The 25,954-nt window shown below is 42.9% G+C and overlaps 1 protein-coding gene across 14 annotated transcripts in view; it reads left to right on the top strand.

The window, feature by feature from the left end:
• LOC138761402 (citron Rho-interacting kinase-like) overlaps positions 1-25,954 on the top strand; it is a 366,961-nt gene that overhangs the window by 233,809 nt on the left and 107,198 nt on the right. For all 14 annotated transcript variants that reach the window (XM_069933435.1, XM_069933436.1, XM_069933438.1 and 11 more), the window contains 3 exons: positions 256-449; positions 6,760-6,895; positions 24,010-24,114. In XM_069933435.1, the coding sequence (XP_069789536.1) occupies positions 256-449; positions 6,760-6,895; positions 24,010-24,114 (435 nt within the window). The remainder of the gene's footprint in view (positions 1-255; positions 450-6,759; positions 6,896-24,009; positions 24,115-25,954) is intronic.

Below are 25,954 nucleotides of genomic sequence, written 5' to 3' on the forward strand. Positions count from 1 at the left end.
ACCGTGATGGTCTCCGTAAACATTGTAAAGCAATTCTTGGTGAGAGAGGCTGATAATGAAATGTGCAGAACACTTTGGTTGTTTAAAGAAAAGGAAGTTAAAAGTGGAGGAAACTGAAAAGTAAGCAGGAGCAAGTAACACGCGCTGTTACTTCATCCCACAGCCAACCGGATGTCCCACAATCCCTTTACTTACATGGTCACATTTAAGCAGAGATCTGTACCATTTTTAAAAAATAAATCATTCCCATTTCAGACAATAGAGACATTAAAGACAACTTGCTCGATGCTGGAGGAGCAGGTGATGGACCTGGAGACACTAAATGATGAACTCCTAGAAAAGGAACGCCAGTGGGAAAACTGGAGATCAGAATTTGAGGAAGAGAAAGCACAACTTGAGCGGCGGATCCAGGAAATGAAGCGGTTGCTCGACGTAGAAAAGCAGAACAGGTATTGTACTGCAGGGCAAAATGTTGGTTAACAGTGCAGGGTATTAACTGAGTGCTGAAGTGGTACATGAAAGTGTTGGCACTGTGCCAAGGAAGCAGGACTCTATTGCATGAGATGCTGCAAAAATGATCAACCATCAGGACTAGGTTAATTAACAGTAGATAAATGGGATTGATGTCAAAGAATATTATCCAGGAGGTGACAGTGTATCAGATTGCCATCTTGAGTAGACTGACAAATGGAAAATTAGCTTTGGTCACAAAAGATCAAAGTGAATTGTAAGGTATCATTTACAGTGCTACCAAGTCACACTGTCTGCTCACCTCTTGGTTCCAGGAAGCATTGTAGCCTGAGGCCAAACATGAAAAAGAAGTGCAGTCTCGAGGAGAGAGTGAAAGACTAAGTTTGGCAAGGGAATTCTTCACTGATTATGTGCAAATGAAGGTAGTTATAGCGATTGGAAGCAAACCATCTCCAGTCCAAGGATTTTTTTTTCAGGGCAATGTCTTAAGGCCAATCTTCATCTGCTTCATTAATGACCATCCTTCCACCACAAGGCCATAAGTATAATGTTTACAGTATTCCAATCCATACACATCTGTTCATGTAGTGGATACAATTAATTTTGAACTGAAAATTGATGTAATAATCAGGTCGCAGAAGTACCAGGCATTCATCATTTCCAATGAGAGTCTAACCAGCTCCACTTGCCATTCAGGATCATTCCCATTCTCAGATCCACCATCATTCTGGGGATACCATTGACCCACAAACTGAATTAAATGAGCCACAGCTTTGGCCATGCCAGATCAGGAGATCTTTACCTGACATGTAACCTAATTTCCCAAAAGCCTTTCCATCATCAGCGAAGCAAGTCAGGAGTTCCATGGAATGTTTCCCTCTAACTTCCAAGAGGTTCAGTTCCAATGATGCCTGTGAGGCCAAACGTTCCACTTGAATGACAAATTACCAGAATCTATTACATTCACTTCGCTTTGCCACGGCACATGAGGCTCGTTTGTACCACCTACAATTGCATTGTTGGAACATTCCAAATCTTCAGCTGCAACTCCCAAACCCAAAACTTCTACCAGCTAGAAAAATAAGCACTGCAGACTCATCGGGACATGACCACTAGTTCTTTCTTCAAAAATGACTGCTGTTGCATCTTGGAAGTTATCCCTCATTGGCATCAGGGAAAAGTTACATAGCTTTACTGCAGGGATATCTACAAGATCACAAACCAAGCAGTTTAATCTGGTGTTTGCATATTTGAAACCATTTTAAAGGAAAAACATACAAGAGATACAATATGAGCCTTCATTATAATATTCATGAGTACAGTATGCAGATGCTCTAAAATTCTTACCCGCACAGGAGTAAAGCCATTGTAATTTGCTCAGGGCCCTCAGAGAAACCCCTGCAAATCTGCCACCATCTGTAACAAAGGTGATGGGAGCACCAGCCCTGTACCTCCAAGATTACAGAGAGTTGAGTTGTGAACACAGTCAGCGTCATCATGGACATCAGTCTTCACTCCATCAAGGATATCTATCCTCAAGGATCTTCACCATCCAGGCTATGTCCTCTTCTCATGGCTACCAGGAACCTGAAGTCTAACACCCAATGGTACAAAAACAGCTTCTTTCCCACTACCTCACTTATCTCCTTTTTTGCACTAATTTATTTACTTTATTTTTTTAATGTAATTTATAGCAATTTTGCAGCTGTAAAATATTACTGTCACAAAATAACGAATTTCGTGACACGTGTTCATGACAATAAATTCCAATTCTAAACATTGCACACCTCCATGATGTGAAAATATATTGAAGTTCCTTCACTGGGTCTAAATTTTGAAACTCCCTCCCCAGCAGCAAGCACCTTCACTGTTGCAATGTTGCAGAAATACCTTGAGAGCAATTATTGGTGAATAATAATTGCTGGTCTTATCAGCCATGCCTAGATTGTGAAAAATGAATTTAGAGACCGACATTGACATCAATATGTCATAAATGAATCGACTGATTTTTTTTTCAAACAAAACCAAAAATTTATTATCATTTTCTCCAAACCAAATTGTGTTTGCACTGTTGGAAATAGATTACATCGTGGCTAGTTGTGATTCATGAATGCATTTTTTACTGTGATGTGGCAGCGAAGAAGACCACCTCTCCTCTAATTGATCTGATGCTGAGTCTTACAGTAGCCGATGTGAGGAGAGTGTTAGGCAAGGTCAACCCACAGAAAGCTGCTGGTTCGGATAATATTCCCGGCAGAGTGCTCAGGAGTGGCTCAGCTGGCAGATGTTCTCACCGACATCTTTAACATCTCCCTGAGCAGCGCCGTGGTTCCAACAGGCTTCAAAGCCGCCACCATTGTCCCTGTGCCGAAGAAGTCATTAGCATCCTGCCTCAATGTTGACTGTCCTGTCGCACTCACGTCTACTGTCATGAAGTGCTTCGAGAGACTTGTCATGGGGCACATCAAGCTCCTGCTGCCCCCTCACTGGACCCCTTGCAGATCACATATAGATCCAACCACTCTACGGACGATGCCATTGCCACCACCCTCCATCTAGCCCTCACCCATTTGGAAATTAAAGACATGTATGTTTGAATGCTGTTTATTGACTTCAGCTCGGCATTTGACACAATCATACCTCAGTACCTGCTAGGGAAGTTGAGCCTGCTGGGTCTAAACACCTCCCTCTGCAATTGGATTCTTGACTTCGTGACGGGGAGACCTCGGGAAGTCCAGATCAGAAACAGCACTTCTAAGGCCATTCACTGAGCATGGGCCCCCCCCCCACCCAGGGCTTTGTGCTTAGTCCAATGCTGTTCACTCTGCTGACTCAAGACTGTGCAGCAAAACACAGTTCAAACCACATCATTAAGTTTGTTGACCATAGGACTGGAGTGGGCCTTATCAGCAAGAATGATGAGTCAACGAACAGAGATGAGGTGCAGTCACTAAAGTGCTGATGCAGAGCCGACAACCTGCATCTGAACATTATTAAAACAAAAGAGATGGTTGTTGACTTCAGGAGGGCCCGGGGGAACATTCTCCGCTGACCATTGACAGCTCTACTGTTGAGGTCATCAAGAGTACCTAACTTCTTGGAGTGCACTTGGAAGAAAATCTCAGCTGGTCCCTCAACACCAACTCCATAGCCAAAAAAGCCTAGTAGCACCTCTACTTCCTGCGAAGGCTGAGGAAAGTCCATCTCCCACCCTCCATCCTCACTTCATTCTACAGAAGATGTATTGAGAACATTCTGAGTAATTGGATCACCGGCTGGTATCACCTAAGATGGTAAGACCCTGCAGAGGATAGTGGAGTCAGCGGAGAAGATCATTGAGGTCTCTCTTCCTACCATGATGGACATCTAGAACACTCGCATGCAAAAGACAAATAACACTGTGAAGGACTTCTCACACACCTCTTGTAAACTTTTTCTTCCTTCTGCCATCTGGGCCCACACGACCAGTTGTGCAACAGTTTTTCCCCCAAGCCATTAGACTCTTCAATTCCTAGAACATGTGTGTACTAGTATACCATGGATTTTTATTGTATTATGACTTAATATTTAAGTCCTATTTATGTAAATCTGCTCCATGGTCCTGGAGAAACACCATCTCACCATTAATATGCATTGCATTACTATTTATGGTATGAATGACAAAAAAAGGTGACTTGACTTGAACTGACTTGTCATCTTACCTCGAGGATCATTAAAAAAAATTATGACACGTAATAGAGTATATAGATATGTTTTAGGAGATAAATTGGGAAAGGTTTGTTAGAGTAGGTCACATACAAACACTGTAAAACAGATCTTATTTGAAATACTGGAGCTCTGCTAATGCTAGACATATCGGCTTCTCAGAGCTTTTCCAAGTGCTTTAAAGAATGCTCAAGAGACTTTACTAATAGATTGTTGTTTACCAAAGGCAGCAGATGAAAGATCTTGTTGGAGCCACAGATTGTCTGAAAGAGAACTTGTTGTTTTAAGCGGGTCATGTGGTTTTGTAGCAGAGAGAGTCAAACTGGTTTTCTCTCAGAGAGAGAGAGAGGGAGACACTGAGATCACTTGTACACTGTAACAGCCAACAGAAGTAGCTGGGACTGGAACAGGATAAGCCAGCAAACTTATGGAAAGTCCCCTTTCGGAAGACGGCCTGGTCAAAGCCCTTTTGGTTCATGAAAGAGGAGAGGACTGCTGTCTAATGTTTCACTTGGAATAAGAGAAACAAAAAGGAACTCTGTTGGTGACCTGAAAGAAAGAGAACCGTGAAGGGAAAAGTTTCTTCAGCAAGACACTGAAGTGGCTGATGAAAGTAAAAGGAACAACAAGTCTCTCTCTGAAAACTGACAAGAACCTTCCTGAGCGGTATCCATTTACCTTTCAAGCACCAAAGCCTGGTGAACTTTATAAATGTTAAATTCTGTGCCCAGTATAAGAATTGCCTGCAACCAATGAACTTGGAGGAATGAGAAGTGAGATTGGACTGTGAACCAAAGAACTTTTCTGAACTTATACACACACATTACATACACATGCCCTTAGAATTAGAAGGGGGTTAAGTTAGGTTAGTTAAGTCAATAGTGATAAATTTCATGTTTAAAGATAATTAAAAGCAACTTTTGTTTAAGTAACCATTTGTCTTGGTGAATATCTATTGCAGTTGGGTTTATGTGTCCTCTGGGATTGTAACACACAGAGGAGACTGGCTTTCTGAAGGCAGAAAGCCTTTCTGATACGGTTAGTGTGTTCTTGAACATTCCAGTTCTGTTTATTTCCAAAGCGGTAGGGCACTGAGGACTGTTGCCAGGTCTTGAACAGAGGGACATGGGAATAATTCCCTGAAAGTGTTATCACAGGTAGATAAGGTTGTAAAGAGAGTTTTTAGCACATCGCCCTTCATAAATCAAAGTATTAAGTACAGGAGTTGGGATGTTATGGTGAAGTTGTAAAAGAGATTGGTGAGGCCAAATTTCTGTGTGCAATTATGGTCACCTAACTACAAGAAAGATGTCAATAAAATTGAAAGAGGGCCATCTATCTACCACCTATCCACTCAATTGTATGCCACTTATCTCTTCCTATTGTCTGGTTCCCAGACCAAGCATCAAGTGGGTTTCAGAACCCAGACAGGCAGCAAGAAGTGGGAAGCCTTGCCTGGTGTTTCTGCCCAGATGATGTCACAAGCTATTCTTTTTAAGATTATTAGAGATGTAGGAAATTGTTGACAAGCCGACACCATAAGGTAGTCTGTGTGGTGAATGGCCAAAGATGGTTGAAGAAGGACTTGTGGGGCAGGAAGAGGTCACGGATCACTCAGACTTGCCCTGTGATTGGGATTTGGCCCATGATCTACATGCAGCAAAAACAAAATTGTCTTTATCTTCTTTTTCTGACAAAACTTGTCATCATTACTTCTCTCTCTTAAATTTCGATCGTCATTTGACACCCATTCAGCAGACATGTTAATATAGTGAAACATGAATGTCTGCAGTCACTGTGATTATAGTAAAAACAGCAATTCTCGAGGAACTCAGCAAGTCTTGTGGCATCCATCGGAGGTAAAGATATACAGTAAAATCTCCAGTATCTGGGTGGAATTCAAGCAATCGGCAAAAAAAAGCAGAAAATGAGTCGGTAAAATATACGGAAGTTTGTCACGGACGTGAGCGGTGCTGATGACGTAAGCGATGCGATGTGCAGGGTTAATAGTGCGCATGCACAGAAGTGTTAAGCAGGTGATGAATCTTGGGTGCAGGAGGAGGAGAGTGAGTGTCGGGATTACTTGTGTGACGGAGAGCCGATGAGAGGATCAGAGGGGTTTAGCTGGGTGGTGTTTGGGGAGTTGAAGAATGCAATGTTGTGTCTAGTGAATAATAGAAGAAAGTCGACTTCATGGTGTGTTGAAAGAAACGAGTGAGTGTATTCTTCATTTGTTTGTCAGCTGTAATAAATCAGTGCCATTATATGTTTAAAATTGGCGCCTCCTAGTTGTTTGTTTGCCAATCCTACAATACGCACATCTCGAGCCACCGACAAATTCACTTATTTGGCATCCACCCATCCCCGTAGGTACTGGATACCGGGGATTTTACTGTATAGCATTTCAGGCTTGAGGCCTTCCTTAAGGAATGAAGAATATTAATATCCCTTGCTGTCTTACCATCCTCCCAATTATTGATAACACTTCCAAGTTTACCATCTCCTGCAAATTTTTGCACCCTATCCACATCATTCACATCTAGACCACATCATTTTGCTAAATTATCTTGCCTCTTTTCACAGAATCCGTGCAGAGCAACGTGGCAATGAGTCCCGCCAGGCCGTGGAGCTTGCTGTGAAGGAGCACAAGTCTGAGATACTATCATTACAACATTGTTTAAAAGAACAGAAACTGAAGGCAGAAAGCCTGTCTGATACGGTTAGTATGCGCCTGAACATTCCTATCTGATACGGTTAGTATGCGCCTGAACATTCCTATCTTATAAGGTTAGTATGTGCCTGAACATGCCTATCTGATACGGTTAGAATGCACTGAACATTACTCTCTGATACGGTTAGTATGTGCCTGAACATGCCTATCTGATACGGTTAGTGTGCGCCTGAACATGGCTATCGGATACGGTTAGTATGCGCCTGAACATTCCTATCTGATACGGTTAGTATGCACCTGAACATTCCTATCTGATACGGTTAGTATGCACCTGAACATTCCTATCAGATACGGTTAGTATGCGCCTGAACATTCCCATCTGATACGGTTAGCATGCGCCTGAACATTCCTATCTGATACGGTTAGTATGCGCCTGAACATTCCTATCTGATACATTTAGTATGCCCCTGAACATTCCTATCTGATAAGGTTAGTATGTGCCTGACATGCCTATCTGATACGGTTAGTATGCGACTGAACATTCCTATCTGATACAGTTAGTATGCGCCTGAACATTCCTATCTGATACAGTTAGTATGCACCTGAACATTGCTATCTGATATGGTTAGTATGCACCTGAACATTCCTATCTGATACGGTTAGTATGCGCCTGAACATTCCTATCTGATACGGTTAGTATGTGCCTGAACATTCCTATCTGATTCGGTTAGTATGGCCTGAACATTCCTATCTAATACGGTTAGTATGCGCCTGAACATTTATTTCTGAAGCGGTAGGGCACAGAGCAGTGCAGTAGAACAGAGTAACATGGGAATTCAGATGCATCATTCTCTGAAACTGGCAAAACACCTAGACAAGGTTGTAAAGAGAGTTTCTGGCATATTGGCCTTCAAAAATCAAAGGAGTTGAGATGTTATGGTAAAGTTGTACAAGACATTGCTGAGGCCAAATTTGGAGTATTGTGTGCAGTTTTAGTCACCTAACGACAGGAAAGATGTCAATAAATTTGAAAGAGTGCAAAGAAGATTGACTAGGCTGTTGCCAGGTCTTGAGCTAAGTAAAAGGGAAGGTTAAGCATGTTAGGACTTTATTTCCTGGAGTGCCAAAGAATGAGGGGTAAATTTATAGATGTACGCAAAATGCAAGTCACCTTTTTGCTCTGAGGTAGGTGAGATAAAAGATTCAACATTCTTTTATTGTCATGTAATAAAACGTAATATTACATGAAATTGCCCGGCACCCCTTACTGTTAGAGAAAGAGAAACAAAAGAGAGTCCCTTCAGAGTCGTTACGTGTCTGTGGATTTGCCTCTAGCGCTCCTGCAAGCTAAGCCTCTGTAGCCACACATTTTCAGTCCAAATTATTGGCAGCCCAAACTCCAGTTCCAGGCTTCTGACATGATTAGGAAGCCATCAGCATCCTTGGCACTCTCTAGCATTCCGTTTCTGATACCTGTACCTCCTTCAGCCAATCTCCAATAGTCCAGAGCCTAGAAATAGTCCCTTGACCGGAGTTGCCAGCAGCCCACAGTCTACGTAGATTCCTTGCCTCCAGTCCCCAACAGCCCACCACCCATGTATTCTTTAGCCGCAGAGCCCTTCACTGATATGTCACCATGGTCACTTACCCATAGGGTTATTTCCTCTGCGTCTCCTTCTTAAACAGGGGTGGTCTCCCCTTTACTGGAGCCTTGTGCCCATCCTTGCTTCCATGGAGTCTGTAACCCCTTGAGGCTGCCGCTGAACACAGGTGCTGCCATATTGGGCCACACCCCGTGGTCGCTGGATTTTAGAATAGACCACCGTCAGCTCCTTTAACATATGTCCAAATTTAAATTAATTAGATACTGTTGAATATATAAAAATAAACCTCTTTCTGGTTGCATTAATGCTAGTGATCTCCACTCTGTTGGGTGGTTTATTTGTCACCATCTTTTTTTTTCTCTTTCACACATATGCCATCATGTGAAATAAGGTATATCCTACATCTTATAGCAGATTTAGACCACAGAAGAAGATTTCAACCAAAAAAAGGGGGGAAAAAACTTGTTTGAAGAGTAAACCAGTCCAAAAAAAAATTAAGTTAGTTCAAGAAATAATGGTGGCATTGAAAGTAGGAAGAGAAGGCAGGGACAAGCATCACTCTTGGTTTCAAAGTTTTGAAGAAATTAAGTATTTTAACATTTAACCCAAGATGTGAGTAAGTGGGCAACCATCAGAGTAGTAGCTTTTACTTCCATGCAGCTTGGAAGTTGCAGATGGAACTTGGTTGTGTAACCATTATTCATGTGATGGAGGTTTGAAAGGAAATGAAGAGTTTATGGAAAAGCAAAATACCTTTTTGAATTTACTTTAGCCAAAGAGAATCATAAACAATAAAGCAACTCATTTCATTTCCCACCCCATTCCCTTGCTGGCATGTCTGCCCATGGTCCCATGCACTGCCAGGTTGAAACCACTCGCAAATTGGAGGAACAACACCTCCTCTTCCATTTGGGCACCCTCCAACTGGATGGTATTAACATTGACTTCTCTGGTTTCCATTAGCCCCTATAACTGTCCATTCCTATGTCTCTTCTCTACTAGCTCCCTCTTTTTCCCCTTCCCTTATTCTAAAACAATGCCTTCTAGATCTAGATTTTCCCATTTTCAAGGAATTTAGCAAACCTTAACTGCACTGCTTTCATGGGAAGCATGCCTTTAAATAAAGAGACCATAACTGTGTGGTGTGCCCCAGGTGGCTTTCACCAAAGCTCCATTTAGTTCCAAGATTTCCCCAGCTTTTGCTCTATTCCTCATGCATTAAGGGCGCACTGATTAGATGTTTGCTGTGTTAAGTTGCTAAACACATGCTACGTTTGTGTTTCATGTTTGAGGGTAGCCAAAAATGCTGAACATTAGCACTCACTTGCCTTGCACTTAAATACTATTCTACTTTTCTATTCATCCTACCAAAGTCAATAGCATCACATCTCCCCATACTTTATTCCAACTGTCATATTTGCCATTTCTGAACTTTTTGTGTCTTCCTCACCACTTATTTTTCCACCTTTCTTTGCACAATATGTAAACATTCGTATTCAATTTAGATAATTCATCACGGTAGCAGACCCTACCAACCTGTGAACCTGTGCTGCTCAGTTACACCCAAGTAACCAATTAAATAACTAACCCGTACGTCTTTAGAAAGTGGGAGGAAACTGGAGCACTCTGAAGAAATCCTTACAGACAGCACCGGATTTGAACCCGTCACTGGTGTTGTAATAATGTTGTGCTAACCATGTCAGCCTAACATAATACAATGTATTCACCTAAATCATTAGTATGAATTGTAAATACCTCAGGCACAACACTCATGATGCCCTGCTAGTTATAGCTAGAAAACCTGAAAATTACTCATTTATATTGCTCTCCTATCCATCCTCAAACCCTTATCTTATGAAATAACCTTTAATATTGTACTTCATCCAACTCCTAAATATCCATTTTGTGAATTGCTTCCTCAGAACATAAAAAAAATTAGACAAGATTTCCTCACCTGATTATATTTTATTTTTCCAAATGTCCTGCTGCTATTTCTGTGATAATGAGCTCCAACATTTTCCTAACAGATGTTAGGCCAACTATTCCCGGCTTTCTACTTCCCTCATTTCTTTAATGGAGGTTTTACATTTACTGTTTTCTGATCTGTCAGAACATTGCAAAATTTAGGAATTTTTTTAAAAAATGACAGCAAATACAATCATTACCTCCACTGCAATCTTCACAGAATCAATGAGCCTTTAGTTGAAACTTCTCTTTCTTTTGCCTCCACACGTCCCTGATAATTTTTATATGCTTTTAGTTTCTTCTACTTTGCTTACAAATACAGAATATTTATTTATAATCGGTTCTGCCATTTGCGATTTTGTTTTATTATTTTGCTGCTTCAGCTTATTAGGGACTGACATTTAATGTTGCTTCTCTCTCTCTCTTCTTGTGCATCTGTCGACCCACTGGCCATCAACCTCTAATTCTGCAATAATGCTGTCTTTTATTCTGCCCTCATTCTCAACTCCTCTTAGATTCTGCTGACAAACTAATGACTATTTAGAGTGATCAATTGACCCATCAACCAGCGCATCTTTAGGATATGGGGGGGTAGTGGAATGAAGCATCCCAAGTTTGCCAGGAGAACATTGATGGTCTTGAGGTCAGTTTTTATATTTCTCACTTCTTTATGTGATTAGTTGATTTTTTATTTATTAATTTTCCAATTGATGGTTTTTTTAATTATCCTGTTGCTGTAGCCGACCGCTACAAAGAAACACACACATAGGGTGGCAGGTTAAGCTCACTCACTTTATTAGGGCTGGAAAGGCTGCTTTCCTGCCATTTTTGCTTATTGACTGAGTCACCCATATGAATAACATTAGCGGGCAGGAACGTTCATGCATATGAATGCCCTTCTTTCCCAGCCTGTTTTTGCTGAGATGGCTGGGCAGCAGAAACCAATGCCATTTTAGGGCTGTTGGTCTGATGCTGCCCCAGCTTCTACCCCTGTCGATTCATTGTCCTGGGAGTCACTTTAGCGATCTCTGTCCACGTCTGCTGCCGCACGGTGTGCCGACCCGATCTCCGCAATTGTGGGCCGCCACATGACCTCTCCCCCCCCCCCCCCTCCCGAGAACTGGCATTACAGTCTATAGTGTCTGTAGGTATAGTCCCCCAAAGACTTTTGTGGTCTGCCTCTGCGTTGAGATGCTGGTGTCTCCACGGGTTCTGCTGGGTCTGTGTGGGCAGGCTTGAGTCTATCTGTAGTGAAGATCTTTGGTCTACTACCGATATTCAGCTCGAAGGTGGCTCCGTGGTTCCGGATTACTTGAAAGAGAACTTCATATGGCTTCAGCAGTGGTGAATGGCGTACTCACAGTTCTTGAGTTCTTTGGGGGATGTTGGACTTGGCTTGTCTATGTCTGGAGGGTGGGATCAGAGCCAGGTTACCAACCTTTTCACGCAGCCTGTCCAAGAAGGTGGTTGTCTCCTCCTGCTGCCCTCTGGTCTGTGGAACGAAATCCCCGGGATCCATGAGTGGGGCTCCATAGACGAGTTCAGCGGAAGATGCATGGTGGTCTTCTTTCAGCGCTGCTCGGATGCCCAGTAGTGTCCATAGTAGCTGGTCCACCCAGTTGGGGCCCTTGAGTCTGGTCATGAGGGCAGTATGAGGTGCCTCTGGAAATGCTCCACCATGATGTTGGCTTGCAGGTGGTATGCCGTTGTGCTGTGTAGCTAAGCGCCCCACAGGTTGGCAATGTCGATCCACAAACTGGAGGTGAACTGTGTGCATCGGTCAGAAGTGATGTGCTGTGGCAGTCTGAATCTTGCAATCCAGGACGAGAGGAGTGCTTTGGCACAGGACCTAGTGATGTGTCGGCCATAAGGATTGCTTCTGGCCACCGGGTGAAGCGGTCAACCACTGTGAACAGGTAGCGGAAACCCTGAGAGACTGGCAAAGGTTGCGCTATGTCCACATGAATGTGGTCAAACCTGCGTTGCGTTGGCTCGAAAGGCCATGGGGGGACCTTGGTGTGTCACTACACTTTGGCTTTTTGGCACTGTGTACACACCTTGGCCCACCCCGGACTTGTTTCTGCAATCCATGCCACACGTACCTACTGGCCACCAGCCGGACCGTAGTCCTGATGGATGGGTGTGCCAGCCCGTGGATGGAGTCAAAAACTCGTCGCCTCCATGCGTTGGAACAATAGGTTGAACCTGCCCAGTGGCCACGTCGCACAGGAGGGTGGTAGTACCTGTGCCGACTGGAGCGTCCTGAAGCCGAAGGCCTGTGACAGCGGTCCTGTACTGCGGATCTCGTCATCCTGCTGCTGGCCTCTGCCAGTGCTGTGAAGTCCAGACCATTGACCAGGGAGTGATGCTGTGTCTTGACAAGGCGTCCACAACCACGTTGTCTTTGCCTGAGATGTGCTGGACGTCGGTGGTGTACTCCAAGATGTAAAACAAGTGTCTGTTGGCGGGCTGACCAGGGATTGGAGATTTTAGCCAAGGCGAAAGTTAGTTGTGGTCCGTGGAAGCTGTGAAAGCCCTTCCCTCAAGAAAGTACCAGAAGTGGCAGATGGCTAAGTACAGCGCCAGCTATCGAAAGCACTGTTCTTTAGTTCAGGGGGCCGCGGATGTTTGCTGAAGAAAGTTAGTGCGTACCAACTTCCTTCTATCTGCTGCTCCAGGACTCTTGCAATCGCTGTTCCTGAGGCATTGACTGTGAGGGCTGTAGGTTCATCTGGTCTGGGGTGGGACAGGAGTGCAGCTTTGGCCATGGCTTCTTTGGTTTCCACAAACGCACGTGCGGATTCGTCGTCCCAGGTCAGGCCCTTCTCCTTGCCAGACATCAGGATGAACAGAGGGCACATCACTCGGGCAGCTACTGGGATAAACCTGCGATAAAAGTTTATCATCCCCACGAACTCCTACAGACCTGGTTGTACTGGGCTTCGGGAGGCTGCAGATGGCCTCTTTGTCGGGCAGTGGTGTGGCCCTGTTCTTTGTAAAGTTGATGGTGTTCAGGCCAAACTAGCATATGGCCAGGTTGATGGCGAGGCCAAACTCCTGCAGACGACTACAGAGATTTCTGAGGTGCTGAAGGTGTTCCTGTAGGGTTCCACTTTCCACAAGGATATTGTCGAGGTAGACAAAAGTGCCGTCCATTTCTCAGCCCACTGCGTCCATCAGTCGCTGGAATGTCTGTGCTGCATTATTGACCCTGAATGGCATCCTCAGGAGCTCGAACAGCCCAAATGGAGTGATCATGGCCGTCTTAGGGATGTCATCAGGGTGCACCGCAATCTGGTGATATCCTCGCACAGGGTTCACTTTTGAGAATATTGTTGCCCCGTGCAGATTTGCCGCATAATCCTGGATGTGTGGCACAGGGTAACGGTCTGGAGTGGTGGCTTCGTTGAGCCGGCGATAGTCGCCACATGGTCTCCAGCCCCCAGTTGCTTTAGGCACCATGTGCAGGGGCGAGGCCCATGGGCAGTCTGACCGTCGAACAACACCCAACTCCTCGAGCTTGCAGAACTCCTCCTTCGCCAATCGGAGCTTCTCCGGGGGAAGTCATCTCGCCCTTGCATGGAGAGGTGGGCTCTTGGTCAGGGTGTGATGTCTGACACCATGTTGAGGCATCTCCGATGTGAACTGAGGCGAAAGGATTGCCGGGATTCCTGCTAGCACCTTGGAGAACTCATCCTCTGAGTTGTGGACGGAGTCCAGGTGCATTGCCGGAAACCTAGCACCCCTCAGTGCGATGGTTTGGTAGGTCTCTGTGTGGACGAGTCGCTTACCTTTAGGGTCCCCTAGAAGGCTGTGGGCTTGCAGGAAATCCACTCCGAGGAGTGGTTGTTCCACTGTGGCCAACGTGAACTCCCACGGGAAGTGACTGCCCCTGAACAGCAGCTCAGCCCTACGAGTGCCATAGGTTTGTATACTGCTGTTGTTGGCAGCCCTCAATGTGGGTCCTGCTAGCCTGCGCCTAGTGACCAACCCTGTCGGGGGTATCACGCTGACCTCTGCTCCTGCATCCACCAGGAAATGCCTGCCGGACAGGCGATCCCAAACCTAAAGGAGGCTTTCTTGGTGGCCAGCCATTGTGGCCATCAGTGACGGCTGGCCTTGTCATTTACCTGGAACTTGCAGGGGGACTGGCATCGGCGGGCCTCGATGCCTCATCTCTGGTGGTAGAAGCACCATCTGTCGGTGGACTCGCTCCTGCCTCTCGTCTGCTGTTCCTTGCTTGGGACTGCTCTGGTCTGATTGTGGGACTTCTTTACGAGTCCCACGGTAGCCGAGAACTTCTGTTTCTGTTTCCACAGAATGTCTGCCCGTGCTGCAGAGAAATCTGTATCCACCAGGAGCAGTTGGATGTCTTCAGGCATCTGTTCCAGGAACGCCTGCTCGAAAACGATTTCGGGCTGCTCATCTCCCAGGAGGGCTAGTATCTCATTGATGAGTGCCGACGGGGATCTTCCTCCAAGCCCATCCAGGTGGAGCAAATGTGCTCCTCGCTCTCACCGCGAGAGTCCGAACGTCTCGGTTAATAGCTTTCTGAAGGCAGTGTAAGTGCCTTCCGATGGTGGCCTGTCAAAAAAGTTGGCCACTCTGTCTGCAGTCTGCGGATCTAGGGTGCTGACCACATGGAAGTACCGGGTGGTCTCTGCTGTGATGCCCTGAATCTGGAACTGAGCCTCCGCCTGGTCAAACCACATGCCGGGTCGAATTGTCCAGAAGGTTGGGAGCTTCAGCCAGACTGCGCTGAGTGCTGCTTCATTCTCCATCGCTAGGTTTAGATTCCTTCTAAACCGTCAGGGTCACCAATTGTAGCTGACCACTACAAAGAAACACACACACACACACACACACACACACACACACACACACACACACACACACACACACACACACACACACACACACACACACACACACACACACACACAGTGTGGCAGGTTACTGATCCACAACTGTATCGCCAGATCCAGTTCCAGCAGTGTCATCAAGTTTGCAGATGACACAACAGTAGTTGGCCTCATCCTCAACAATGATGAGTTGCACTGCAAAGAGTGGACAAGATGAAGGAGATTGATCGTGGACTTCAGGAGGACCAGGAACGAGTACCCTCCACTACACATCAAAATCTCTGCAATGGAGAGCACTATATTCCTTGGAGTTCACTTGACTAGTGGTCTATTGGTGTAAAGCAGCATCTCCTCATTGTCAGGAAGGGTCAACAGTGACTAGATTTCCTGAGAAGACTGAAGTGGGAAAGGGTCCATTATGTCAACCTTCCACAGGAGCTCCATTGAGGGTGTCCTGGCCAGCTTCATCACAGTAAGTACAGTTGCTGCAGAGAAATGGATCAGAGATCAATCCACAGGATCATAAGTGTGGCAGAGAGGATCACTGGAGTCTCCCTCCTCTGCATCAATGTGATCTATCAGGATCGTTCTCTGAAGAGGTTGCAGAAAATCATTGAGGACCACTTCCACCCATCACACAGCATCTTTCACCTGCTCCTGTCGGGAAAGAGATACAGGAGTGTCAGAACCAATATCTGGGAAACAGCTTCCCACGGGCAGTGAGAATGCAGAACAATCAAATGAACTGCCCATATTAGCCGTTCAAGACTCTCATATTAATGAAACAATATTTATTTATTTATATGTATACTTGCTCTGCATATGTATTGTTTGTCTGTATGTGTGTTATGTCTGGTTGTGTGTTTACATGTTTTTCACCGAGGACCGGAGAAAGCTGTTTCATCGGGTTTCTCTTGTGCAATCAGTTGATAATAAACTTGACTTGTCTGTAGTGCTGAGCTCAAGGGAGTTCTCTTTTAATGGGGGGAAAAAAGCATTGATAATTTTAGAGAAGAAATTGCTAAATACAACATAAAATTGGTAGAAAATTAGAACAGAATTTTGAAAGTGCTTTGTCAAAATTCTTAGTTGGGGACTGGCCAAGGCCGTGGTTTATGATTCATAGTGAAAACATAATGTGGCTATCACACAATAAATATAAAAATGCTTTTCATGTCAAAAGCTGTAATATTTTGGAGATGATGTGAACAGCTTCTTACTAATTTTCTCTCCAAATATTCTTTGTACCTGAATTGAAACAGCAGCTGTTTCACTTGCTTCTAAAGTATCACCATTTCAGATATCAGTTGCCAGAAATAAATATTTAGGCCACATTAATGTCCATTCTGATTCCAAGGGGGCTATTGCATTACTTTGGACAACATAAGGACAGTGGTGATTTTTGAAAACGTAAGCTAAAATAAATCAAGAATTTATTTTTATCCCACATGCCTATTGAAAAAAACTAATTAGTTGTAAATTTCCTACTCACAACTGCATATACTGTGTCAGTAGTCAATAGTACTACCTTTCTAGACTACTGAGTTGAAGTGAATTAATACCAAGTTCCCTGGATCACTTGATCGCTATTGCCCAATCTGCTTCCTGCTGATCTGAGCTTTACAAATCCAACTGCTTGAGTCACCTGAATCCAATAGCCATGTGCAGTCTTCAGATAAAATCCCTGTTGAAGTCTGCTTCACGTCTTATCGCACCTTATTGTGCTTTCATTCCTCCTATGCACCCTGCCCACTGCCACCTGAGAATTCTCAGCTGTATGTAGATATTGAGAACAGTTAGGAGGAAAACTTGTTTCCTCTGCCAATATTGTCTATTATTGTAAAAACAATGTTGGAGAAAATCAGCAGGTCAAACAGTGTACTTTATATCGCAAGGATAAATATATAACCAATATTTTGGGCTTTAGCCCTTCATCAAGGTATGAGCATAATGTAGGCAGGCACCTGAATAAAATAGTTGGGGAGGAGCACAGGCCCACAGGCAAGAGGTCATAGGTGGATAAGGGAGGGAGTGCATCAGAGAAAACAGATTTAGGGGTGGATTGCTGGAGGAAAGGAGACAGAGGCATAAGGAAGAAAGGGAGAACAGGGATTGGTTCTTTTCCCCTTCCCCAATTATTTTATTCAGGCACCTGCCTACATCTTGCTCATATCTTGATGAAGGGTTCAAGCCCAAAATGTTGCTTATGTATCTTTATCTTTGCTATATAAAGGACACTGTTTGACCTGCTGAATTACTCCACCTTTTTGTTTTTACTCCGATCACTGCATCTGCAGACTTTTGTGTTTTGCTCTCTCAATCATTATTGCCCTTATTACTCCACTCAAGTGGGCATTTAGTGGAAAATATTAGGCTATTAGTTCTCTGCAACAATAAACTATAAACTTGAGAATCTTATTCCATCGCAATAGAGAATGATTCCTTGAGTTTTTATATATTTTTTAAATCCATATACGTAATTAATAAACAATCATATACAACAATAAAAGTTTAAATTTAAAAGGATTTTAATCATTACATGATGGTTATTATCAAGAAAAAAAATAGATGTATAAAATCAAGAAATTTTAAAAAGAGAATAGCTTCATGGATTTATGAAATTAATCATTAGCAAATAATGTGGAGCAGAATTATGCCTGATGTATAAAAGTATTATTTTTAAGAATTAATATCAAGCATTCATTCTATCTCTATATTGAACATATGCATGTAGCAGGAAGGAACATTAAGTACCATTGCAAAGCTACAATAAAACAAACTTTAGTGCCAGACAAGCAGATTGGATGGTATTTCTATTAACATCCCCAACATTCCATAGAGCATTACAGCACAGGAAACAGGCCCTTCTAGTCTGTGCCAAACTATTATCATGCCTAGTCCCACTGACTTGCACCCACTTCATAGCCCTCCCATCCTGTCCAATTTTTTTCCTAAATGTTAAAACTGAGCCCTCATTCACCACTTCAATTGACAGCTCATTCCATATTCCCACCACTCTGTGTGAAGAAATTCCCCCTAATGCTCCCCCTACACTTCTGCCCTTTTACACTTAACCCATGCCCTCTGGTTTGTATCTCACTTAACCTCAGTAGAAAAAGCCTACTTCCATTTACTCTTATCAAAACCCATCATAATTTTCTATATCTCTATTAAATCCCTCGTTCTTTGATGCTTCAGGAAATAGGTCCTAACTTGTTTAACCTTTCCCTGTAACTCAAGTCCCAGCAACATCCTTAAAATCTTCTTTGCACTCTTTCAATTTTATTGATCTATTTCCTGTAGTTAGGTGGCCAAAGCTGCACACAATACTCCAAATTTAGCCTTAGCAATGTCTTTTACAACTATTCCATAAGATCCCAACTCCTTTGATTTATGAGAGCCAATGTGCCAAAAGCTCTCTTTAGAACCCTGTGACACCACTTTCAGGCAATTTTGTATCTGATTTCCCAGATCCCTCGGTTCTACCACACTCCTCAATGCTCTACCATTCACTGTGCATGTCTAACCTTGGTTTGTCCTTCTAAAGTGCAACCCCTCACACTTGTCTGCATTAAATTCCATTTGCCATTTTGCAGCCCATTGTTCCACTTGGTCCAGGTCCCTCTTCAAGTGTTGAAAGCCTTCCTTACTATCTAATAGGCCTGCAATCTTTGTGTCATGTGCAAACCTGATGAACCAATTTACTACATTATCATCTGGATTATTGTTAAAGATAACAAACAACAATGGACCCAGTACCGATTCTTGATGTACAGCACTAGTCACAGGCCTCCAGTCAGAGAGGCAATCGTCCAATACCACTGTAGTTTCTCCCATAAAGCCGATGTTGAATCTAGTTTACTACCTCTCTATAAATACCAAGCGAATACTTCTAATTCACTTTTTTTAGATGTTACGCCATATTGTGAAAGGAAATAAAAGAATCACGGTCCTGGTTTTTTCAAAGGAACAGGGGATCTAGGTTGCTGGTCAAAGAGAGGACTGGGCCTCAGTCAGTAAGAAGGGAATGAGGAAACTGAGCCACCAATGAGCAAAAGGGAGTGGGCCAGATCATCAAGATTTCCTAATCGATGGTAGAGAAACAAAATTTTACTGTTAGTAGGTTTAGTGCAGAAGTAGTATATTAAGCTCAGTGGCAAAATTACAGACTAGTTTGCACAACAATTGTGTGATATTAAGCCAGTCTTCTCTTATTATCTGCTATCCATTTCCATTGAGTAAGTGAACAGAGAACAGTAGAACAAAGAAGACTACAGCACAGAAAAAGCCCTTTGGCCCTCGATGTTGTGTAGGCCTATATATTCCTACCAAAAAAAATACTATATTCTTCTTACCTCATAACACTCTATTTTTCTCTCATCCAGATGCCTGTCTTAGTGTCTCTTAAATGCCCCTAATGTTTCAGCCTCCAACACCACTCCTGGCAATGCATTCCAGGTGCCCACAAAAACTTATCTCTGATCTCTCCCCTAAACTTTTCTCTCTTTTACTTTGTACAGATGTCCTCTGGTGCTTGCTATTCTCCACCTGGGTAATAGGCACTGGCTGTCTACTTTATCTCTGACTCTTCAAATTTTTGTTTATTAAGTCATCTCTCAACCTTCTTCACTCCAGAAAGAAAAGTCCTAGCTTTAATAATCTTACTTCATAAGCCAGGCAATCCAATCTAGGCAACATCCTGTTAAATCTCCTCTGCACCCTTTCTATAGTTTCCACATCCTTCTGATAATGAGGTGATCAGAACAGAACACAATATTCCAAGTATTCTCACAAGAGATTTGTAGATTTGCAACATGACCTCTCGACTCCTGAGCTCAATCCTCCAACTTATGAACCCTAGCACCCCACAAGCCTTCTGTCATGTTGGAAAGAGTATCAGGTTCAATGGATTCACAGAGATACGAGTCTGGACACAAGTGTTACAATCACACGTAACTTTAATTAACACACAGGGGAGAAGGTTAAATGGTACTCAATTACTATTTCACTTAAGCAACGATATAGGCATTCGCCTCGGACCAAGTTTTGACTCCGCCAATAGTGAACCTATACTCGACACGCTCACACACTTGAATACACACACTACAAACAGGGACTTTGACACACATCAGGTTCCCTGACCAACTGGGATGCAGCTCCTTGCAAGTATTGATCTATCACAGTACTATGGCTCAGCTTCAGTGTAGTGCACACAGTGATGGCACAGTAGCGACCTGGCTTGGACTTGGACCACGAGGCAGAGAGAAAGAAATATGCTGTGCATTGGTGTTATATATCAGTGCTAATCTGTCCTTCTGACCAATAATGGTCTTTGTTGATTTAAATTAGCCAATGGCAAGGTGTGCACTAATGAGTGGCCGGACTCCAACCTTGATTGATAGGTGATGTGACTTCCAATTAAGTTTCAGACAGAGAGGACACGTGACCTCCCGCAATACACACATTCCAGACATGTAAGGAGGCCACGTTTCCTCCACACAAACCTTCTTAACTAACCTATTAATCTGTGTGGCAACTTTGAGAGATGTATAGATTTGGACCCCAGGGCCAAATATTCTTCCACACTGTTAAGCATCCAGCCATTAACCTTGTACTCAGCCTTCAGGTCTGACCTTTTAAAATACATTACCTCAAATTCATCCGGATAGAACTCCATCTGTGAGTACAAGGTGTAATCCGAGACTCCTTTTTCCGTAAGTTATGAAAATTGTATCGCGGCAAATTGCAATAGGAAGTTGCATATAGTATTTTGGTTAACTGCCACTTCACCTCTTGCATGTATTCAATTATTAAGCACAAGAGTCTTAGAGTTGTACAGTATGGAACATGCCCTTCAGCCCAACTTGTCTATGCTCACCAAGTTATTTCCCTGTTAGTGTCATTTGTTTGCATCGTCAAAAACCTAAAGTATTTATCATGCAAGAAATGTGATGTGTAATTTATTCACAAGATTACAAAATATAGGAGCAGAAGTAGGCCCATTGGCCCTTCGAGTTTGCTTTGTCATTCTAATCATTGGCTGAACCATCCTCCCACTCTGCCCCACTCCCTGGCTTTCTCCCCATAACCCTAGATGCCCTGACTAATCAAATACATGTCAATCTCTGCTGGACAGCTACCTGTGGCAACAGACATAAGACCAACTGACTAAAGGCATTTTTCATATCTCTGATTGACGCCCTTTTATCCTGAAGTTATGCCCTCTTGTCCTAGAATCCCTGACCATTGGAAACATCCTGGCCACATGACTGTCCAGGCCTTTCAGCATTCAAAATGCCTCTAAGAGGCCCACCTCATCCTTCAGTACTCCAACGAGTACAGTCCAAGAGCCAACAATCTTTCCTCATATGCTAACCCTTTCATTCCTGGTATTATTCTAGTAAATCTTTTCTGATCCCTCTCCAGCACCAGCACGTCTTTTCTCAAATAAGGCTCCCAAACTGAACACAGTATTCCAATGAGGTCTCACCAGTGCTTTATAGAGTCATAAAATTACATCCCTGCTCCTAGAAATGAATGCCAACATTGCACTTGCCTTCTTCACCTGGAGGTTAACTTTTAAGGCATCCTGCAGGAGGACTCCCATGTCCCTTTGCATCTCAGAATTTGAACTTTATCCCAATCTAAATAATTGTCTGTCTATTTCTTCTCAGAAAGTACATGATCGTACACTTTTCAACATTGTATTTCATCTGTCACCTCTTTCCCCATACTCCTAATCTATTCATGTCTCTCTGCAGCCTTTCAGTATCCTCAGCACCACCTGGCCTACCATCTATTTTGGTATCATCTGCAAATTTAGCCTTAAAGCCATATATATTCCAAAATCCAAATCATTTGTATACAACGTAAAAAGAAGCAGCCCCAACACTGACCCCTGCGGTACACCACTGGTAACCGGTATCCAACCAAAATAGGATCCCTTTATTCCTACTCTGCTTCCTGGCGATCAGCCAGTGCTCTACCCATGCTGGAATCCTTCCAATAATTCCATGGGCTCGCATCTTGTTTAGTGTGGCACCTTGTCAAAGGCCTTTTGAAATGCCCCAAATTCACAACATCCACTACACCTCCCCTGTCTTTCCTACTTGTGATCTCTTAAAAAAAAAATTGCAATAGGTTTGTCAGGCATGTTTTTCCTTTAAGTAAACTATAGTGACTTGGGCCTGGCTTTTCATGCACCTCCAGGTGTTCCTTGACAATCGACTTCAACAGCTTCCCAACCATTGACATCAGGCTTATTGGTCCACAGTTTACTTTCTGCTGCTTCACTCTCTTCTTCAACAGTGGAGTGACATTCACAATCCTCCTGTCCACCAGAACCATGCCAGAACCCATTGATTCCTGGAAGATCATTACCAATACCTCCACAATCCCTACAGCTACCTCCTTCAGACCCTGAGGGTGTGTTCCATCTGATCATGGAGACTTATCTACCCTTAGACCATTTAGCGCCCCAAGTACCTTCTCTCTTGTGATCTTGACCGCTCTCTATTTTCACCTCCGAGAGAGCCATGAGAATTCAGTATGCACTGATATCTTCCACAGTGAAGACTGATCCAAAATATTCATTCAGTTCCTCTGCCATCTCCTTGTCTCCCATTATAATTTCTCCAGCATCATTTTCTATTGGTCCTATGTCTACTTTGGTCACTCTTTTACTCTTTATATATTAAAAAAAAGATTTTAATATTCTCTTCAATATTACTTACTAACTTCCTTTCATAATTCTTCTTTTTCTAATCACCTTCTTAGTTGCCTTCTCTAAGTTTTTAAACGTTTCCCAGTCCTCTATCTTCCCACTAATTTTTGCTTTCTTGTCTGCCCTCTCATTTGCTTTTACTTTGGCTTTAATTTCCCTTGTCAGCCACAATTGTCTCATTTGTCCATTCACAGTTGTTTTTTGGTATGTACCTATCCTGTACATTCCTCATTTCTCTCAGAAACTCCAGCCATTAATGTCAGGCTTATTGTGTTTTTCCAATCGACTTTGGCCATTTCCTCTCTCTTGCAACTGTAATTTCCTTTACTCCACTGAAATACCAGCATCTGACTTTAGTCTCTTCTTTTCAAATTTCAAAGTGAACTCAATCATATTGTGATCACTGCCTCCTAAATTTCCTTTACCTTAAGCTCTCCAGAACAGCTGATCGCCTGGTGGGCTCATCAACAAGCTGCTGCAGAAAGCCATCGCATAGGCATTCCACAAATTCTCCTGAGATTCCATACCAACCTGACTTTCCCAATTGTCTTTCTTGTTAAATCCCCCATGATTATTGAAACACTGATCTTCTGACACACCTTATCTATTTCTAGTTGTCTTTTGTAATCTTTTGCTCTCAACAGCCCCAGGTCTTTGCTGCTTGCAGCAGCCCAACGTCCCCGGTGCTCAGGTCCTCGTTGTTCGCAGCAGCCCCAAGTCCCTGCAAGCCCCAACCACTTGTACTCACTCCTGGCAGCAGCCCAAAACCCGAATCCAATGACTCATCACATTAAATCAGGTCGCGTTAAATCGGGGATCCACTGTAATAACAATAGCTACCCTTCAAAATGCTATATTGGCTGTGTAACATTAATATTTCTGAGCGTTTTATTTGACATATTTTGTAAAATGTTGTTTTGCTTGATTTGCAAGTCTATGTATTCAATTTGATTCATTGTAAGAGTGCAAAAGATTTGCCTCCATATTTTTGCCTTTTCTCACTCATAGCTGAATGACCTGGAAAAGAAGCACACCATGCTGGAGATGAATGCACGTGGCCTTCAGCAGAAACTTGAGACAGAGCGAGAACTGAAACACAGATTAATTGAAGAGGTAAATATGTATTGGAAATTTTTCCCTAAATACTAAACATTTTTCTTTGGTAAAATAGATGGTTAAAAAATTAAATACTCGTCAATGGATTAAAATGGATTGTGTTCTTTTGTGAAAATTTATGTTCGTTAAGGTTAAAAATCAATCCAGTTAGTTAATGTCATTCAGGAAGGCAATCCTCCCAGTCTGGCCTACTTGTGACCAAAGTTCAAATTTATTGTCTGAGTACATAGGACGTCACATAGAACCCTGAGATTCTTTTTGCTGTGGTCAGGCAAAATTTCTGCTTATCGGTGGTGCAAAAATAACTGTTCAAAAAAAGTTGTGTATACTACCTTTTGCAGGGCTTCTTGCTCAGAGGTATTGGTAGAACCCCACCCCCACATACCAGGCCATGATGCAGCCGGTCAGCAAACTTTCCACTATACATCTATAAAAAGTTGCCAAGGTGACCAATATGATACCGAACCTCCACAAACTCCTGACTAATTAGAGGACCTAACATGCTTTCGTCACGATGACATTAGTATGTTGGGTCCAGGATAGGTAGTCCGTGATAGTGACTCCCAGGAATTTCAATTTGCTAATCCTTTCCACCTCTAATCTCCCAATGAGCACTAGGTCGTACACCTCTGGTTTTCCACAATCAACTCCTTAGTTTTGGTGATATTGAGTGCAAGGTTGTTGTGAGTATATCATTCAGCCAAGTTTTCAATCTATCTCCTGTATGCTGATTCATCGCCCCTTTTTATACAGCCCACTACTATGGCATCGTCAGCGAAATGGTGTTGTTATCACAACAAGTTATACTGTCATAGGTGTAAAGCGAGTTGAGCAGGGGACTAAGTACATAGCCCTGTGGTATTCTGGTGCTGATGGAGATTGTGGTTGCTATACTCTTGCCAATCCTCACTGATTGGAGTCTGAAGGTGACAAAATCCAAGATCCAATTACATAATGAGGTGTTGAGTCCCAGGTTTTGGAGTTTGTGGATCAGGTTTGAGGGGATGATAGTGTTGAATGGTGAACTGTTGTCCTGATGTATTTATCTTTGCAGTCCAGATAATCCAGGGCTTTGTGCAGACCTGGTGAGATGCCATTTGCTGTTGACCTGTTGCTGTGATAGGCAAATGGAATGGACCAACAAAAGTTTTAATACAACGTACTTAATTCTTGCCTCTGAAAATGCCTAACAAGCCACTCTGCTCAATTGACAATAAATACTGGCCTTTTCAGTGATATGTACGTCCCGTGAAAAGCTATTTTACAAAAATGAAAATAGATCCAATGGAACCCAGAGCATGTCTCGGCATTAACAATTCCACATTAAAAGAGATTATGTCATGTATAGTCTGTGTAACCAATTATATTGTATCATACGTAGCCTCGTATTTATTGTACCGCAAAAGTTAAATAAATGGGACCCAACAGTATCTGATAGATCTTTTTGATGTAAAAAAGAAATGGGAACAACAATTCATGCAATCTGGACATGTGAGAGAGTAGAAAAATTTTGGGATGATCTCAATCAGATATTAAATAAAATAACAGAAAACAATATACCAAAGAATCCAGAGATCTTTCTCCTAAGTAACATAAAAAACAAAGAATTTGGAATTGATTTGGAGGATGCACAAAAAAGATTTGTTAAGATAGCCCTAGCCGTAGCAAAAAAATGTATTAGGTCAACTTGGAAATTGGAAGATAATTTGAAAATACAACAATGATATATAGAAATGAATAAATGTATTCCATTAGAAAAAATAACATATAGTTTAAGAAATAATATTGAAATATTCGAACAAATATGGGAGCCTTACATTAAATACAATAGCGAAAA

Source organism: Narcine bancroftii, chromosome 4 (genome assembly GCF_036971445.1).
Source record: "Narcine bancroftii isolate sNarBan1 chromosome 4, sNarBan1.hap1, whole genome shotgun sequence".
NCBI lineage: Eukaryota > Metazoa > Chordata > Chondrichthyes > Torpediniformes > Narcinidae > Narcine > Narcine bancroftii.